Source organism: Lepisosteus oculatus, chromosome 4 (assembly GCF_040954835.1).
Source record: "Lepisosteus oculatus isolate fLepOcu1 chromosome 4, fLepOcu1.hap2, whole genome shotgun sequence".
NCBI classification, from domain to species: domain Eukaryota; kingdom Metazoa; phylum Chordata; class Actinopteri; order Semionotiformes; family Lepisosteidae; genus Lepisosteus; species Lepisosteus oculatus.
The window spans coordinates 42,351,844-42,372,666 of record NC_090699.1 but is presented as its reverse complement, the minus strand read 5'-3'; the positions used below and the strand labels follow the sequence as shown (position 1 = coordinate 42,372,666).

The 20,823-nt window shown below is 35.9% G+C and overlaps 1 protein-coding gene across 2 annotated transcripts in view; it reads right to left on the bottom strand.

Moving 5' to 3' along the window:
- atrnl1b (attractin-like 1b) overlaps positions 1–20,823 on the bottom strand; it is a 422,410-nt gene that overhangs the window by 169,717 nt on the left and 231,870 nt on the right. For both annotated transcript variants that reach the window (XM_006630935.3, XM_015347888.2), the window contains exon 25: positions 6,338–6,399. In XM_006630935.3, the coding sequence (XP_006630998.1) occupies positions 6,338–6,399 (62 nt within the window). The remainder of the gene's footprint in view (positions 1–6,337; positions 6,400–20,823) is intronic.

Here is a 20,823-nt window from a genome sequence, read left to right as displayed (position 1 = left end):
ACAGAGGATGCCCCTGGACCACTTAAGACTCAATATGCAGAATGTATAAACTGCAATAGGAATCTTTTGGCTGACAAGGTAAATAAAATATTATCATACAGTAATATCCGCCAGTACTGAACACTAAGGGACCCTGTGTTTATCCAGCAAGAGCACCATACACTAGACCCAACTTGCCTCCAGAACACTCGACAATAGTAACAAGAACTCATCGATAAGCCTGTTGGTATATAGGCATTTTGTTACCAGGTGCACTTATAAGCAACCTTACCATGGGAATCTTTACATGAATAAAAACCTCTTTAATATACTGTGCACATTTGTTAAAAACGTAACTTGGGTGACATAAATGGATGTGTATTTTAAACAAACGATGACTAGCTACGAAGCCTTATAAAAAGGTGAAGAAAAAAACTACCTGCTTCTGCCTGCTTAACAACCTTCCACTATGATCATCAACAGGACTGCCACTAAGGTTGACTGAATGTGGATGAAGTTATTACTGTATAAAGTACATTAGAGTAGGGTAATGTATAGTCTATAATGGAATTTAAATAGATCCTAGGATTAACCCCTGAACTCTGCTTGGACTGGTGAACCTCTGCAGTTGCGATAAATGAATAGCAACTTAAATCATAATTGACAGATTTTCCACATTAGTAACTGAGAGGGAGAATCCACCCAAAACTAAGATTATAAGGACATCACATGACTTTACATTACATGGCAAAAAGCACAGAAAGCAAGAAACACTATGAATTGAATATGTAAACTATACATAATGGGGAGGAATGAGCAAAGGTAGTACAGCAAGACTACAAAGAACATGAGTGGATCTCTTCTACTGGCTGCTGCCACCTTCACAAAGGATTAGAACACTTGTCAAGAGCAAAGCAGGAGATGCCCTGGGAGGTCCAGCAGGCACACAGGAGGGAATGTGATCTAAATATAAACACACAGTGAGCAAAAGCAGCCCAAAACAATGCAGCACGAACACAAGGGCAAGAAACATGACAAAAACAAGCACGGAAATGAAATGGAGAAGGACAAGCTGACTCAATATATCAATGAGGAACATAACACCATTATAAAAGGGTAAAGAGATGGCCTGCCAGAAACTGCCCTTCCCTGTCACCTGTGCAATCACTCAATAAAATAACTGGATTAGTCAAGGCATTTCTAACTAATTCCCACCCAGTGGAGACCAATCGTGACTTGAGTAAAAAAAAAAGAAGAAAAAATGATCTTGATGCTTTTAATGAAATTGTCTGACCCCATTTTAATGCATACTGTAATATCCATCTCCATAATCTGTCTATACATGACTCAAAGAAGGTCTTAAAGATTTTGTTTTCCATTTATATTTCCCAAGATACATTGTTAACAAGTGAGCACCATATATTAAAGAGGTTTTTACTCATGTAATGATTCCCTCAATATTCACTTAACATAACATATAACATAATCACACATTTTTATCAAATACTAAAGTAAGGTTTCACTCTATTTGTTGCACCCAAACAGCATAGTATTACATTATCATTAGCCTTTAAATCCACACACTGCTCCTTCAGTAAATTTCAGACTGGTAAATATGTGCTGTATTAATGTTTTACAGGTTCAAATGTGAGGCCACGGCCAAAACTTCACCAAGTGTTAATATCCCTACAGTGCCTAGTTTCTCCAAGATGTGAGCACCAGTGTTCTAGTACACACAAGACTGAAAAGGCTGGTTCACGGTGATGTTTACTACCGAATTACTGTAGCGTGTTACAGTATAATGCTTTACAGTAATTGTGATTACTATTACTATGGTTTTGCATCCATTCTGGTCATGCCAAACGTCCATTCTGCCTTAGATACTGAAGTGCCAACCCTTTTCTTTTGGGGGTTAATAGGAAGGCACAGGGCAGAGATGATGTTTAATGGCCTCTCTCTTTTAATGGCACCCAAATAAACTACAGAAAGCAAGTCTAGAACTTCCAAGTGCACACGCCCGCCAAACATAACAAACAACAGTTATTGCTGCAGTCTGTTAACAATCCTATAGATCATACCATGGATTTGAACAGACAAGAGAGGGCTGTTAGGATGAGTGAAACCCCCTACAACAGCTGATCACATCCACATTCTGCAAGGTTCTGTTCTTGGCCCAGTTCTTTGGTCACTGGGTCATCATTGTAATGCTGATGGCATCCAAATTCATGCTCACATTAATTAATAAAGATGTTAACAGACACAAGTGATCTTATTCACATAAGATGACTGACTTTTATCCAAAGTGACTTTAATTTGCACAAATATATACAGCTGTATATTTTATTAGAGCAAGTTGGAGGAAGTACATAGGGTCTCAACATCTGCAAAATTTAATATTTGCAATGCGTAATTTGGTCTGGTCAACGGAATTATATGAAAGAAACCAAGTCAAACAAGTGAAATGCAACTTTTAAATTAGCTGCACAACATACTAGGATCTACATACTACCAGCATCTGCATCTTAACATGGTCTTGTTTCTGTATTGTGATGAAAGGTCCCGGTTGTGTTGGTGGTGTCAGAAATGATAGACTGAAGATGGCATTACAGGCTCACTAACAATTTTACTGTCCATTTCATTACAGTGTGGCGTGGTAATCCCAGATGGAAGAGAGAAGGTGCAGACAGCCGCTGGATGCAAAGGAGGGATTCATGTTTTTATCTTAGCAAATTACTATAGGTCTGTGATTAGCTGTTTGTTTTAGTTGATAAATTAACTTATAGCCAAAGCATTAGTATTTTCATTCATTTCATCATGTAAGGGTGCACTTATTTCATCATGTACTAACTGTACGGATTTTCATCACACATACAAAATATAGCACACTATGCAACGACATAGAGGTGGAATTGTGTATAAGTGAATCTGGCTATTGCCGGCAGTCCTCTGTACCGAACTTGCCTGTTTGCGGTCTCCTATTCCTCACGTGCTCAGATCTTAACTAAAATTGGAATGTCTATGAATGTATCACCGGTTATAGTTGTCTAACTGATCCCTGTAGATTTCTGAATTAAATTCAATATACTGTTGTTCGTCTTTTTGTTTGAATGGGTTTAGCCCCTAACTACATCAGTGAATTGTCACCTCCCTACACACCTGTATGTATTTACACTCTTTGACCTTCGTTCAGTTTCTAAAAAGAGACTCCAAACACCGGGATACAGTTTGTTCTGTTGCCCCAAGGCAGTGGAATGATCTCCCAGCTCATATCTAATCTTCCAAGTTAGTTTGCACTTCAAAATCTTGTTTTAAAATACAATTTTATACTGTAGTTTTATACTGTAGCTTTTAATGCTGTTTAATTTACTGATTTATATCTGGCTCTTTTGTTGATTCCTTGAGATGACTTGAGATTACTAAAATCTCTGTGAGATTCAAGTTACAGTAAGATGCACATACATTTTCAACATCTACAGTCATTGTATAATTCACAGATCAAGCGAAACAGAATCACAGTGTAAACCCAAACACATAAATCTAATCCTCTACAGCACACAAACAAAAGCCAGGTTTGGTGCATCAGTAATGTCTATTAGTTTTATTAGAAATAGGAATTCCTAAAACAGCCTAAACAAATAAGAAAACATTATTTTATTTATGCTTTTAGCCACACAAACCAGGCTTTAGATTTTTTTCAGTTTAAACCAAAACACCTGGGAGTCTTAGGTCAACTATAAGTCCAGCAGTCAAATTATAAAATAAACTAAAAACCCAAAAATTCCTACCACACAACTACCAGTCTCACACTATTAAAAAAATGGTGGAGAAAGTACCACATTAATAAAGCATGTTACACCAGGGTGACTGCACCTTTTTGAAACAGCAAAAACAAACTACTTAATGTTAAAAAATGAAAAATGCACATTAAAATTGCCTTTTGAGACTCTTTCTTTAACACACTGAAATATTTACGGGGAACATTTGTAGGTTAATTGCATTGCTTTCTCATTAGGCAAAAACACCTGTACGCATAGCATGGTGCTAAATATTTTGACAACACTTTATAATTTGTTAGCAAATTTGTTCTTTTTATATGCATCTTACAGAATGTCTACAGCATTTCTCCATGGCAATTTTGGCATCCCAAATGAATTCCAATTATTTCTGTTATTTGACATGAACTAATTATGCATCAGTCATGAAAAGTTGTTGTTTTTAAATTATTAGTAATATTTAATGAAGACTGCTATTAAAGAGTTCAGAAACCTGACCTTGATGGATTCAACTTGGAGTAAGGCTCAACACTGGAAAAACGCAGCACAAATATGTAGCTAAAAAGACTACTACTACTATACTCAATGACGTACAGTTCATGTTGTTCATCCTGTCACCCACTTAACTTTGATCCTATCCTCTGACATCACCTCTTGCCCTCTAATGCCACTTAAAATCAAATCAGCCCCTCTCCCACCCCCTTGCCTGCAGGGAGATTGTTACACACTCAGCATCAGTACTATAGTGCTAAGGGAACTTCACTTCCATTCTTGTCAATGGAAGGCCATGGTCATAATGAGAGAATAAAACACTAAGAACAGAAAACAATTTCTGCACACAGACCTAAGAGGTACTGTTTTAGCCAAACAGGAGATACTTTTGTGATTTATAAATTACATTATGTGGCACACTCTTATGTGTTTAATCTATGAATGTGCTTTTGAAAGCATAAGGAATCTTTTGGATTACAAGCCACTTAGACCCCCATCGTCAATCACATAATGCTAAGCTAAACTCGAAGACCCTGAAGTACTAGTTTTCATAATGTGCAAAGTGCATTAATTATCTTTGTAAAAAAACATTTTCTAGTATTAAGGTAGATTACATTCCTTAGAAATTAACTGGGAATAAAAAAAATACAAAATCAACTGTTATTTCTTTTCAGAATCAGCAACAAATCAATGATAATATACTTTAACCACACAACAGGGAGACAAAACATTGAAGCTCTTATCACAATAGGTTGTCCGAAAAATCATTAAGATATTATCAAAATAGGTTGTCACTCAACACTATCTTCACCTGTGAATAGCAAAATTGCCTCTAAATTACTGTTAAGGCAACTGAATGTGAGGACATGCATGGCACAGTGAGACTGCTCTTTCATTTATTGAAAATTCAACCCTGTGTTTATCAAGATCCTCTTGAGCTGTGTAAACGCAGGAACACAAATGTTCACTGAGAAATAATGTATTAACATACTCACTTCATCTCAGACTCCTTTTTGTTTCAAATAACACAACAATGCTACTCACAAACGGATTAAGGTGATTCTGACATTTGTGAGTAAATTCTTAACATTTAAAGATTAAAAATAGATATAGCAAATATTTATATCCTAAAGTACAGACTAAACCCACTCCTTTGCAGAATGCAGTCATGATATCAGAATAGCAGTCTGAGAAAGCCAGTGCAACCTACTGTATACTGAATAACACAACTGAGATACAGAACTAATTTCAGGTGTGACTATCTCATTATTGTTTTTAAAAGAGAGAGGACATTTACTAAAGAAAAAATAAATGATTGCTCATGTTTGCTGACAGAAGTGACTAGGGTTTTTAGTCGCATCCAAGCGTGTAGGAAGAAGGTCATGCTCCCTGGAAGGTTGCTTAAAGCAAAAGCACACCATTTAACCAGAATGAGCAAATGGTGACAATTAATGTTAAAACAGTCCCTTTTTGCATAAGCTGGCCTGCAGACATTGGGCACAATTAGAACCATTTTGCTCATCAAATAATCTATCTGACAATTTATTCCAAGGGGGTGCCTTATAGTTAACACTTAAATATTTTTTAACAAAAACATTTAAGAAATTAGTTTCCTGATATAAAATAGATTATCTTTTTTGAAAACTGGTACTTATACAGTATTTTACATCCCTCTGATTTGAAATCACAAGCTGATGATTACTTGACACTGAGAACATTATGAGCTCACAGATGCCTGATAAGTCCAAGAAACTGTTATATAGTGTAGCATGCTGAGTATCTAAAGTCTGCATATTCCACAGATACAAATGTTTATACATGCTTTTACACTTGTTGGCTTAAACACTGGCCATCAACATTTCTGCTTCAGTTTCCAGTGTTGTTGAGCACCAACAACGCTGACTAGTCAATACAAGTACTAATATACATGCACCTTGTGCAGATGTAATATAATTTATTAAAACTTTTGCAATGAATAATGGAGAGCTTGACAAAGACACTTGGCATGTTGAAAAAAGATTAAATGTGATTAAATGAGAAACTGCTACTGTATGTAATCATTTTTAAAACCAAATATTAACCATTCAACTTACCTAAAAAATGTTACAAAGAACTGCACCAAGTCCATTATACTGTTGTGCTGAGAGAATGCGATCTGTAAGAGAAAATAATGCAATGACGTTAAGCAATTTGAAAAGAAAAACAACTTTCATCCAATTGCCAAACTTCATCTTGTATCAGTTTTTGAGCCAGCATGCTGGAACCAAGACTGTGGTATCAAGGATACTGACAACTTAAAGGCATTTACTTCCTGTGCAAAAAAGGAATTAAACTAGAAGAGAGGAGCCCCGGTTCATGGTTACAGACTGCTGAAACCATAGCATTTAGCAGATCATGTCCATTAAGCCACAGTTGTGCTGGTCCTCTGCAGACCAACTGCAGAGACTGTTTATGTTGCACAGCAATCAATCATCTGTGTACCATTCCTCACACCTAGTTTATGTGTAAGCTGTGCACCTGATACAGTATGTTGTCATTTGTACTCCTGATAATTTTAGTAGGGTAACTTTTCCCTTCTCTCATACCTTGATAAATAATAGGAACCCACATTCACAGAATGTTTTTCATGATTAAAACTTTGGGGTACCAAGAAAGCTCAACAGCCACATAAAAAAGTGAAGTATTATTAACTCATGTCTGCAGACTACAGAGATTAAAGAATCTTGAACACCTGAATCTGAACATAAATTGTGTAACTCATAGATTCACCTGTGTAGCGGCAATGCTTGTTAATAAGACAGAATTAAGTGTTTTGAGCTGTCCTAAAGGAGGCCCCATCTCACCCTCCATCTCTGTGGTGCAGCCACAGAGAAAGAATTCATGCAGGCTGATTTAAGATGTTTTATTTTGATAAGGAACAAGCTCCCAGACGGGGATGCAATTAGCTAAGCCTGGCTATCATGATCAATGGTCATCCATTGGCGCCTATGAGTCTAGGGAGTGCCGAATGGACATCTGGACTGCATTCCTAAGTGTCAAGAGTAAGTGACTTATATCTCACCTTGGCCAACCAATCAGGGACTGGCAGGGCGTGGTAATACCACGTGGGTATCCAATGCCCGCCAAACTCTCAACCAATCAGCACACATCTGGGTCGTGATCAAAAAGGGAGTGCAAGCTCAGATCGGGGCTCTCCTTGGCCATTTTCGCGCATCCTCAGAGACAATCACGTGACAACTGCTGTTGTCTGCAAAAGGACTTGGACTTTGTTCTAAGCGCGAGGCCGAGGATCCCGTACGTACTCAGAATTCTACCAACGTGAATGCTCCGCTTGATCAACGGCAGCCTACAGTTGGACCCTCGTCGACAACCTGAATAGCTTATTCAGAAGCAGCACTGGACCGGGAACGAACCAGCTTCTTCCCAGGCAAAAGAGTGACTTGTGAGGACTCGCGGTCACACTCTGTGCATAGAGACTTTCTACTAGCCAGCCGGACTGCTGGTAGATCCCCTCGGAGCAACGACTGCCCTGCGCGCCGCAGTCAGATTCCTCCGCCCGTCCTACTCCGAGCTGCACCTTGACTGGTTGGCCGATAGCCAGAGGACGCCAACACAACGCCCATTGGACAACCGCTGGAACAGAGGCTGCAACAGAGCCTGTCAGCTGGTTTGGTGTTCGTGCCGGGAATTCCAAATCCATACACAGTGGATAAGTAAACCCCATGTTCTACATTGCGTCTCGAGAATTCAATTGTACCTCAACACAAGTTGTTATCAATTTAATTCATGAGTAATGTATTTACTTCCGAGTTTAGAGTAACAGTGGGTAATAACACTGATTAGCGATTTGGTAACCGAACGATATATATTGACATACTGTATATTCTCTGTTGTGTATCTCTTTCTGTTAGCATCTCTTCGAGATTATATACCTTGTATATTGATAACCCTCACAGTAAGGTCTGCTGCTCATATCCAGGCAGACTAGTATATGTTTGGTGCACAGTTTATATGAATAAATGTACCCCGTGTATTGAACCCATGTGTGTGCGTTGTTAGTTGTTCTGACAATTGATTTTCTAAAAGCCCCAATGAACAACCTCATGATTACTGATACAATTAATAATTTTCTCAGTAAACCCATCAAACCACTACACCTGTATAAATTGTAACACATATGAGGAAGATGTCTGGTTCAAAAATCAGATGACGCCAAGTTTTAAATTGACCAAGAGGGGCCAAATGTTCTCCTCTCACTTATATCCTCTTATGTTCTAATACCTTTGCAGAAGTGACTTAAAAGCAGATCAATCTGATATATCTACAATGTTTGCTCGAGAATTATTCATCCATCTCATGTCCAATAATCACTGGGAGCCAACAGATAAACTGAAACATTTGCCCACACTAGCCCAGTACCTACTGTAATGAACCATGAAAGCATCCCACTTAGAATGAGGGAGGTGAAGTGATTAACTGGACACTGTTAACACCACCTGACAAGCCTCCAGATCTTAACATGGTTGAGACATGGAGGAATACACATCTACAAATGGAACAGGGTGTACCAATTTACTATAATTCAGAAATCATATAACCTCTAAAGTGTAAATAACACAAAACATCTGCCATTAAACAGAACATACTGTAGCTGAAAATATTTATCACTATGATAGGAAAGCTAGCTCAACCTTTGGACAACAGGCTGGAACATCAGCAAAATCTCCAAACCTTTTGAGTGTTTCTGAAAGGGTATATCACCAAACACTATGCATCAACATTTCTGCTTCAAATTCCAGTGTTGTCAAGCAACGAACAGAAAGCTAACTAGTCAATACCTCAGTGAGTGCAGATTTAATATAATATAATTGAACTTTTACATTGAATAATAGAGAGCTGGACAAAAAACACTTGGCATGTTAACAACCTACTGTATGTACTGTACGCCATCACTGCCATGAACACAAACAGTGGTTACCCTGTAAATTATCTTAACTTAGGTGTTAGGGAGGAAAAAAAAGTATAAACTAAAAAGGTAAATGACTTAATATTGTAGATCTTACATTTTAAAAGTCACAGATGTTTGAAATCATGATGAAATAAGGCAAAGGGGATGTGGCAACTGTATCTCTATTGATTTTTATATTATTCAGGATACACTGTGTCCATAGAAATTTCTCCTTCTGGGATTTTAACAAATATTTGAACAAACAACAAAATAAGTACTGTAACACTGTAAAGTAAGTACTGTAACACCAAGAAGAAAAACCAACTGCCAATGGGTCTTGTACAGTATTTCTACTTCTGAACAGAAAACATGTTAGATAATGAACCTTACAGTTTGTACCAGACTATGTATGGATTTGCCTTTAGGGAGCACTCTAGTCAGAGCTTGCTCAGATGACAAAGAATCAACAGAAACAAAGCAAAGACAGACATTTAATATTATCTGAACTGCCCACCTCTCATATTTCAACTATTTCCCATGCAAACTTAACAATAAATCCAAGTTTTGGCAAAAATTATGCCAAAACAACTGATGTGTGAAGTCAAAAAAGCATAAAAATATCTGAGCTACAGTAAATTATTAAAAGCTTCTCTCTATGACAAAAAGAACAGTTTGAAGAGATGGATTACAGTCTAAACTGGGGGACTTTCTACTTGACCATCTAGAGTTTAACTGGAACAAAATGTTTTTTTTTTTATATACTACAAAATGTTTCTGGGCAAAACTTACTGAATCAAATCCACTGTTAAGCTATAGGATATAAAATAACAGGAACAAATAAACATTAAATATGTCCATTGGTGATAACACCTGAGAAAGCCAATTGGAACAGAACAGAAAAAATACTGGATCTAGATTTGAGATAGCTAGCTTAAACTGTTTCCTTTCCACAATCCCACTTCAATAAATAAAGCCTTTATTATTTGACTTATTTTCTATACAGCTGTGGAATATTTTAAATATAGAAAAGTATGGCCAGTCATGCACTGCAGTGTGTACTGTAACCATCACCCAAATCAGTCCAGAGGTCCAGTGTGGAAGTGAGACAAATATTTAATAATTATAAAAAATATATATTTGTTTTCCGGAAATTTGGTTTACTAGCAGTTCTATTTCCTCTCAAACCTTGAGTTTGAAGGAAAGAAGTGAACAAAGTGGTTTTAAAATCCTGTTTCCATACATACTCTGCATTACTGCAATTATTTCCAATACCACATCTAAAGGTGGTAGGGACACTTCAATTTGCAACAATTACTGTCAGGGAAAACCATAAAAATCAATAATGCTGGACCTTCCAATTATAAATATCACTTACTATACTGCATCCCATAAAAAAACTAGCAGCAAAGAAAGTATAAAAATGTTTCAGACAATGGTCAATTTCCCACAGAATTCCAGAATCATGAGGGAGACATTTTTTCACCAGATATGTTTTCATTGATGTTACTGCAACTTTTGGGGTCAGATAAATTTCCCTGTCAAAATAAAGTATATTATCTTTTTCCAAAATCAATTAATGTTAATTACAACTTTCATTTTAATTTCATCACAACTTTTCCACAGTGCTCTGCAGGTTGCAGAAGAGTCAATCACAGCTGAAGCGTAGCAAGCTCTGTGATAGCACAAAGCAGCCATTTTACAGATGAAGGCAGATGGGGAAGTGAAGAATTAAACTTGACATACATTTAGGTTGGCCAGATCAAGCTAAACTGGAATTGACACAGGGCACTAAGATTACCAACACCACTCTTCAAATAGATGTGCCAAATGTCTTGTTTTTATTTGTAACGCAAAGAAAGTTGTATCATTAGGTCTTCAATTAATGTAATGCAGTCAGTGCATGTGAATAGAATATTTTCAATCTTCGGGTTCACTAACATTCCCTACAGCATAAATAATTTTTTCTTAGATGCTTCACCTCCAAATACTGACCAGCCCCACTATTACTTCTGGGCGTTTATGAAAATCAACCTCCAGATGGCCCAGAGGATAGAGGCACCGCCTAAGGCAAGAATATATTTTCTTATCCTTTCAGTAAAGTATACAGTATTACAGCAACTCTGCAAATACCTGAAAAAAATCACTACTGATTCTCCTACCTGACTGCTGGCAGTGAAGACAGTGTGTTCTGTTGTAATGTGGCTAAAAGATCCAGAAATACTGTATGTATTTGACATCTTGTCCTATATGGAGCTCGGAAGTATTCAATTATGGGGTGGCAAGACACAGAAAGGATTCAAACCTGTTCCGATATACAATACAACTGTGATGGGCAATGTTTAAAATTACATTCAACCAATTTTATTATTGCATATTACAGAAAATACACAACATACACAGCTGGCAGAACTTGGCATTAAAGAATAAAAATGTCAGTAAAAGATAGAACCTCCATATAAGTTTTACACATTGCAAAATGCAGACTGAATTCTCACACCTTTCAAGCAAAATGTTATTTAAAAAGTCTAACAGATTAGTTGGCTAATCTAAACATTTACTTTCTAGCCTGCAGAGTGGGCTTTATATATTAAAATAATTTTTAGCAGCAGGAAAATGATTATTGACAGGCTGTTTTACATCCCACAATGCATGCAAAATCCAATACGGATCATGATGAACTGCTCTAATTAGAAGGAAAAATTTGAGTGGGCCTACTCTAACACTTCCTTCTGCCTCCAGTTCAATCACCCCCTACTGAATCTCACAGGGCTCAAATACAGTCGGCAAAGCTTTACAGCAAAAAGACTGACAGACTGAGAGCACTTGTAAACAGAGTGATATCAACCCTTAATCTCATGTAATGTCTGATAAGATAACGGATGTACAACAGCAGGGAAAAGGTTAATGACAGCAAATCATCTTCAGACTTAAAACCAGTTTATTGTCTTGATAAGCATAGTGTGGCACATGTACAATACTCTTTTCCAAAATATTATGTACTTGACAAAGTAAAATTGTGAAAAGTTTAATGGAATGGGAATAATAATGTACTCCTATAACAATGTACTAGGAGAAGCAAACTCATGTGTTGGCTTTTCCTTCCAAAAAAACAGCCTTCTAAAATGTGTTAGAAGCATAATGCACCCATTCATTTCTATTGCTGGCAACACAAACTAATTATTTGCTGGTAAACAGCTTTCCCTAAGATTGAGTTAATTTTATATTCTGTAAGTGGTTTATATTAAATTCTCATAAAACAAACTGTAAAATGTAAAGAAAAGTCTTCATGAGTTCTCTTCACCTGTGATTAATGATATGCACACAGGAAATGTGTTTAATTGTAAATTAGGTTCTTCGTTAAGTGCTTTCAGCAGGTTAGTCTTAAAGCCGGCACAATGTGTCTATACAAATGGCATAGTAAGCATACAACATTATATCTATTAGCCTTCTACAATATGCTTTGCTTTAATTGTACTGTTTCTTGCATTTTATAATGACTGTTAATTACTGAGTCCTCTTAATTATAGTATTCAATTTGGGACTATTACATTAGCAAAACCCTTTACAACACACACAAATAACGTTCCACTGATGAACCATCTCAACATCTTTACTTCTCATTTCCAAACATACCCAATATTTTCATAATGTTTAATTGCATTACTGTTAAAAAACGCTAATTATGTTTATGTCATAAAGAAGATATACTCTAACATGTAATGAATATTATATGTTAGATAAACATTTACCTGTTTATCAATCGTAAATGGTTTGAATGTTAAGTTAAAGTAGCAAAGCTCAAAGTAATGACCAAGTCTATAATATGAACCTCTAATAAGATTAGAAATACAGTAGAAACTATAAAATCTAAAAACACTATCAAGATAATTGGCATGATTTTTGTGTATTTCACATTTTTTACTCTTCTCCCTTTCCGTCCACTTAAAACTTCCTGTCATCACAGAAACAAAATACCCAATCTTTCCAAATAAGAATTTTGTCTTAAAGTGTACTTGAAGGCTAGCCACCTGCCCCTGTGATTCTGATTAATCTGACCTGGTATGACCATGTTGTTAGAGGAAGTAAGGCAGACAATGGAAAAAGGAAAAAAAAAATCATTCTGTAACCCAGTGTCACATAGAAGTGGAGAATCACAGACACCCCACTGATATGAACAAGACCTGACAACTATTGTTAACTCTCCTACTGAAAATCATATACAGTACAACTGACAACATAAAAACCTTTGGCCCTGAAAAGGCAATGAAACATGGAGGCTACGTACTGAAATGGAATGTGTTTAGCTTTTAAAGACAGTGACATTATTCAAACAGTTCCTCTGAAATTGCAGAAGCTCTGACCCGGTTTGGAGTTTCTATGTTTTGCCCGAGTACGTGTGGGTTTCTTCCAGGTACTCTGCTTTCTTCTCATGGTCCAATGACGTACAGGTACAGTAGGTTAATCAACGTCTGTGAAGACTGGCTCTTGTGTTAGTGTGAATGTTTGTGTTCGTGTGTGCCCTGCAATGGACTGGAGTCCCATCCTGGGTGTATACTGCCTTGTGCCCATTGCTTACTAGGATAGACTGGCTTCCCCATGACCCTGTATTGGATAAAATGCCGAGAATATGTCAGGAGCCCTGAAAGCATGAAGTGAGGACTATACATATTTCTATATTTTATAAATAACTTCAAACTGAAAAATTCAGTCTCATTGAAATACAAAGTTATGCAATACAGTAAATGTATTTTAGAAAAGTCACAGCTTAGGCAAAACATCATTTTGATGACAACTGCTATATGACCACGGCAATCAGTTGTGCAAACAAGCATGTCCACTTTTCATTTCCTTCTGCAATATCAATATCTCCATTTCTCTTGAACCAACCAGTTTTATCTTCTTCAATAACAATTACAAGACATTATGTCATGTTAAAAATACACTTCATGACAGTCATCTTGGATTGGAATATATGTTTTTTTATTGGAATATAATGTTTTCTGCAACTGTTCCTCATAAATTTAAATCTAATTATACTATACAGAAGAGGTTCAAAACTAATCTGCTATAGCGATCCAGATCTGATGTCGATGTTATTTCAAGCATCTATTATATACCAGGTACAACCATTACATAGCTTGATTTATCTGTATTATTTAGAGTTTGTTATTTATTTTACAATGAAATGCTACTCTTTGAAATGCAATTAATAGTCATTGCATCTTCACTAAAGCCAGTTTAGTAAAACATACTCATTACCCCCTGACTATAGGTAGATTTTTAGCATCATTAACTACAAATATTTACAAATGTAATGCTTGTGATTATTGTATACTACACAGAATTCTACTAATACTGGAGACCTTTTGTTCAATAGTTGGTAAAAATAAATGAGTAACTATTTACACCCACACTTCATTATACTGTACAAACAATGGATTTCCAAATTTCTGTTACAAAGAAATGTGTATTATAAGACCTGTTTTCACTGTAAGAAGCCTTTTTCGGTACAATGAAGGTGCTTCCCTTCTTTGCCACTTTTCTTGTAATCTCACTAACTGAGCAGTTTTTTATTGTTGAACATCCTTATTTTGAACATAATGTCAGCAAAATGGGCTGCCAGAGCTTCAGGTGATACAAAAGCAAAGAAAATAAGGAAAGCATTTGCCCGGGCTGTAAAACCTGAATTGAGAGAAAGGAATGAAAAGGGATGAAATACATTTGTATTTCTTTGAATTAAGCTGTAATAATTCAACAGGTTGCAATTTTTACATATTTTAAGTAAAAATGCCTAATTAATCACAAACATGCAACAGTGTTCTCATTCTTTGTACTCTTCAGGTTATGTTAAGTGATGTTGGGCCATCTTCTAGAATTCACAAAAATAATGGTCCTTTACATAAGAAAGAGAAAACGCAGTCAGACAAAATACTGATGATGAATCCTTGCTAATGGCTCTGAAATTACTGCACCTTATTAACAATTATTGAAATTATGGCAGGGCAAGATTCTGGGAATGACTGGCTACTAGCAGACACACATGAAAATACAAAGCAGGAGAATAACAGGATTAGGCATCAGGCTTTCCACAAGAAGAGTGAAAATAAAAGTGATTAGCACCTGCATACTGTAGGTCATAAAATACACAGAAGCACAGAATAGTACAAGCACCACAAGCTACAGTAGCACTACTTGTAGTTATGGAAGAAAAATATTTTTTTCAGCTCTGTAATTGGGTACAGTTTTCAAAAACCAAAGGCTAATGAAATGTTTTATCCAGACTGTTTTGCCTAAACTTCAGAATTAAAGAGGGCAACTTCTTCTGATTTGCTCTTAAAAATGTCACTGCCTGCAGGTGCCTGCAATGTTATATTACACCAACTGCACTGTTCTGGTTTCTGATCTTATTTCTGTTACTGATTTTCTTTACGAAAAAAATATTGACAGAATACACAGGTTCTCTACAAAATCTCTACAATAAATTTGAAATGCTAATTTCTGCAGCTATACAGTATTCTGCTTAGCATGAAGAAAAGGAAGAAATCTGCACCTTCTTTTTTGTACTGCAGTTGTAATTCGTTTACTACATTCTATTAATGAATATTATTTTTAATAAGTTAAAATTGTGAACCACATTCATTTCTATATGGAACTGCAGAATTAATTGCTTTGGAGATATTATGTTTCCTTTTGTTCTTCCTCAAATGTGCCACTTAAACTAAAGGACTAATTGTTCTCAGGTTGATAAAGAATGCTGTCTAATTATATTAATGTTACTACTTTATATGCAGAGCAGAAAACGAGAGAGACTGGTCTAACACACTCCCTATATAATGCCATCAATATGTGAAGTGGCTACATTGGCTGTTGAGATAAATTAGAGCGTGTTTGCAATTCAGTAGGTGGGAGTGTGGTTCTCAGTGGGGCAATCTCGCTTTGACTGGTAATGTATCACTTTAAAAAGCTCTCGTTTCAAGTTATGAGGGTTGCACCTGGTGAGACAGAAATAAAAGTGTATGTTATAAAGAAAAATGATCAAATATTTTAAATGGTGCTTTATTTATTTAATTGCAGAACATTTAAGCGGCAATTACATAAAACTATGCGTGAGTGTGCAGCACAGCGCAGCCCGTCAGGCAACACGTTCAAGAAAGAGGGAAGCTCATTGTGGCAGAAATGCTAGGTACCCATGGGACTACAGCGGGGAAAGGTGGGCAGCATTGGTAGTGACTCCTCATCACGTGTCACTAAACTGCTGAGGAGCTCACTGTACTACACAGAAACAAGCATGTAAAAGAGCTCAGGTTGTAATTGCCTGAAATACCATAAAAGCTTGATTTTTTTGTGCAGCAAGGGTACGGACAAACTGCTATTGTGCCTGAAGGTACAAGAAAGGTATAGTATCTTATTCTGTCCCCAGAAAACCACACATGATGTCCACAGTTTCTACTGAGTCCACTTTAAGATGTTATCATTTTCACCATCCAAACACTGACTTTAAGAAGTCTTTTTTCAATATATAGTAGTGTCCAATACTTATAATAATCTTTTTTTCCTCTGAATACAGGGGTCACACTGTTTAATGGTTTAATGTAGACATATTTGAACTTCATCTAGTCCTTACCAATTCCTACTAGTAGGTAAAACTAACCTTTTGACAATTAACACCCAAAACTCTACTTTTTCATTATTTAAAAAATAAGCTTTTTTATAGTTTAATATTTCTTTGTGAAAAAGTAAGCATACCCTTAGTTCTACTATATCACTTAAAATGGTGTGCAGAATCAGGTGTACCAAAACGTAAAAAGGATTAGCTGATCATCAGGAAGTGATCCAACCTGAACATAAAATCAGAAACTTTGTCAGCTTGGTCTTAAGCACTCAAGAATGTGGTAACACATCATGCTCACATCAAAAGAAATGTGGGCAAGAATATTGTTGCTGCTTGAACAGTCTGGGAAGGGTTATAAAGCTTTTCTCAAACAATATGAAGTTCATCATTCCACAATAAGAAACTGGTTATATCATATCATTGATCATATCATGTGGTCACATTCTCTACAAGATCTGACTATATGATACCCTAAGTACAAGACACATATGCAAAGTTATGACAGAATGGCTCCAAAAGTCAAAGTCCAGACCTAAACCCCAGAGATGCTGTGGCAGGACCTAAAGAGACCTGTGCCAACAAGAAAGCCCTCAAACATCACTGAGTTGAAGCTGTTCTGAAAGGAAGAGGCTGGAATTCCTCCCAGGCAACGACAGAGATTAATTAAATGTTTCCTGTAAGAGCTGATCAAAGATTTGGGTGCTAAAGAGGGTGCCACCAGTTGCTGAATCAAATTGATCTCTTACTTTTCCCACATCAAGATACTGAATGCTGGCTATATAAATAATTCCAAAGTAGAATTTTGTGAGTTATACTGTATGTCAAATGAGGTTCGTTTTATATACTATTAGGACTTTGTGAGGTCTAAATGATATGATATTAAATATGTATAAAACCTTAAGGGGTATACTTACGTTTTACCATACTGTAGGGTTACGAACTGAAAAAATTACATACTCAAAATGTATGCATAATTTTCATGATGATTCTGATGGAAAACAAAGGATTTCAATACCGGTCACAAATTCACTCATTCAAAAATCGCCATGTCAAAAGGCAGCCTTTTTAAGTCATTAATTTCCATCTTATTTCAATACACTGTATTCATGCATTAACATCTGTCTTCTGAGATTCAGGGGTTATTTGGCAAAGAAGGACTTCCTGCCACGCACATTGCTCAGCACTCTATTTCACAGAGTGAACAGCAGCAATAGTGGGAATTTATTCGCGACAAGGCAAGAAATAGTTGCCTTAAACTAAATACTGTAAATATTCACTAATAATGGCTTCACAACACTTGGACCTTTGAACTAAGACATTTCTTGTAGACATACTGAGTCACAACAAACATCTAAAAATTAGTTCCAGCTTTTAAAACATACATACTGTATGTTCTCTGAGGAATACTGCTCTATATTTCAGAAATAACATTCTAGGTAAAGACAGCTGCCTCTAAAACAAACATCAGAAAGGACCGTTCCATTAAGAGCTGCATTGTGATTTTGGCTTTTCTCCTGTGTATAGACTTTTCTGAAGGAGCTGGAGTATCAGATATGAAATGTTAGAAATTCTAAAGATAAAACAGATGGCAAAGGTGAAAATTAAAACGCATTACAAAAGAAATTCTGAAATACAAGTTTCAAGAAAATTGAGGAAAAAACTGCCAGAGGAAAAAAGGGTGATAGACACCAGACTGGTACAGTGTTGTTTGGTGGGATACTGCAAGTTTATATCCAAAGGTATGACAGTTTTTATCCCAAAAAAGAAAAATCATGGGAAAGTTACAACTCTTCAGGCAGCACTGATGTTCTAGCACTGCCACATTCTCAACATCTATACACAATTCCCATAAAGCATCTTTTAATTGATTACCAAAACGTTACATTTCTAAGCGCACAGATCTAGCCCAAACAATCAATGAGTGCCTATGCAGTTAATAAAGAATTAAATTATAACTAGGAACTCAGATTTTGTTTTTAGAGTGGTGGACTGAAAAGGCTAAATTCAATCTCAGCATGGACAATTAGTATGAAAGCTAGAAAAAATTATATTGTCAAAGTGATCGTATACTACACTGACAGGTAAACTTTTCTAAAAGCTAATTCTACATAAAGTTTATGCACTGACACTGTCAACATCACAAATGTGAGATGAAAGACTACACTTGAATCGCATTATTTATACTTTTTAATTCTTCTAAGTGTGTAGAGAAGTATAAACAATGAGTAATAGTTTACCACCTCTTTAATTGCCACCTTATTCTTTTTTTTTACTTTCTTATTGATGAAATAACTTACAAATACAACATACACAGTACAAACTAAAATAATTAACAGCTTTCATCAGTCATCTTTTTCTTGAAGGTAAACATATAGGACGTGGACTGGATTTTCACAACTCTTTTACGAGAGCCTGATTACCCAACAACAAACACTGACAACTGTCACCCACAGCTAATGTGTGTTTAGAATAAAGAGGCTCAAAACTATCAATCACTTTAACTGACCCAAGAGAGCAGAACTGAATTGACTTAAAATAAAATATTTAGGAGTTGTACTCATTCATGTGCTGCCTCATGAGAAATGGTCATTTTAGGGTCCAAGAGACTCCCAGTTTAGTCCATATTATCACATTTTCTGAAAGTGCTGCATGCTTATACTATACAAATTTATCAATTTACTGCCCCTACTAAGGCCTTTTCTACCTCGTGCCTTGATTCTAGTCCATTTTCTACATCCCAGACAAATTTCTGTGTCAAGCAATAATAAGATTTTTAGGTATCTAAAAAAAGGTGGAAAAGGAAAGAATAATATATCACAGGCACTAATGTGATAGTTGTCCAAGTCTGATGGCAGCAGAGTAGGCCTTCTTTGTATTAAGAAAGCTGCTCAACAGGTAACAACATGAGTTGCTTGATCAATTAGCATAGGCATTTTTTTAAATGTTTGCTTCTGGACTAAATGGAGAATCACATTGTGTCATACAGCCTTGTTATTATTATTGTGCTACATTTGTGAAAATTTGAAACTAATTAAAACATGTTCACAAAAATACTTGCTTTTCTGGACATGTGTAACTATTTTACGGTTCCAGACACAACCCTTACAGAAACAGGGGGATAGTATTGGTGTTTTTCCTACTCTAATTCCTGGTTTCTTACTTTGAAACGCTGAAGAGATAACTGTCTACACTACGCAAAAAAATATAATAAAGAATAGCAATGAGGAAAATGTCCCATAAGTGTTAAGGCAAATTAATTGGTCTTTCTTTTACTAGGAAATCTATATAAAAGAAGAGACGTTTATGTGCTGCTTTAAGAAACATGCTTGGGTACATACAGTATTTGAAATGCTCTGAAAAATCTACAAAAACTATACCTTACAATAATTAAAAAGAATGTATTCAAAGACAAATTAATACGGAACAGTATAAATTAATTGAATTACATATAGAAATGTATTTATTATAAAGCAACACAAAATCCCTCCAGCTATACAGCTCGCACAGTAAAATAAAGGTTTATACTGTAGGTCTACCATTAGACTTTAAAGTATGTAGTATATTTAGACATTCAAAGATGTTAAAAGATTTTAACCCCCAGTGAACACTCCAGCCTCTCAATATAGTCCCATATCACACATTTTTGAAAGTCTATTTAAAAAAAACATATCCAATATATTTCTGGAACTTCTGACTGTTTTTGCTGCTTGCAGAATGCCTTGAAGGCCTGTTTAATACAGTACCTAAATGATTAGATATTAATTGGCCCTTTAACTAATAATTTATCTATATACAGTACATCTGTATGTACATTTTCAATTTGCATACATCTAATAAATGTGTTTTACAAACTCCCCTAACGTACTCTTCCTTGAAATACTTACGGACAATGTCATCTCTTGAAGGTAAGTTTGCTATATTTAATAAACATCTTAAAACACAAACACTAATTTTATACAAGGTTCTACTTGTATTTATATATCTACAGTATTGCTTTTCATCATCATAGGAAAACAATG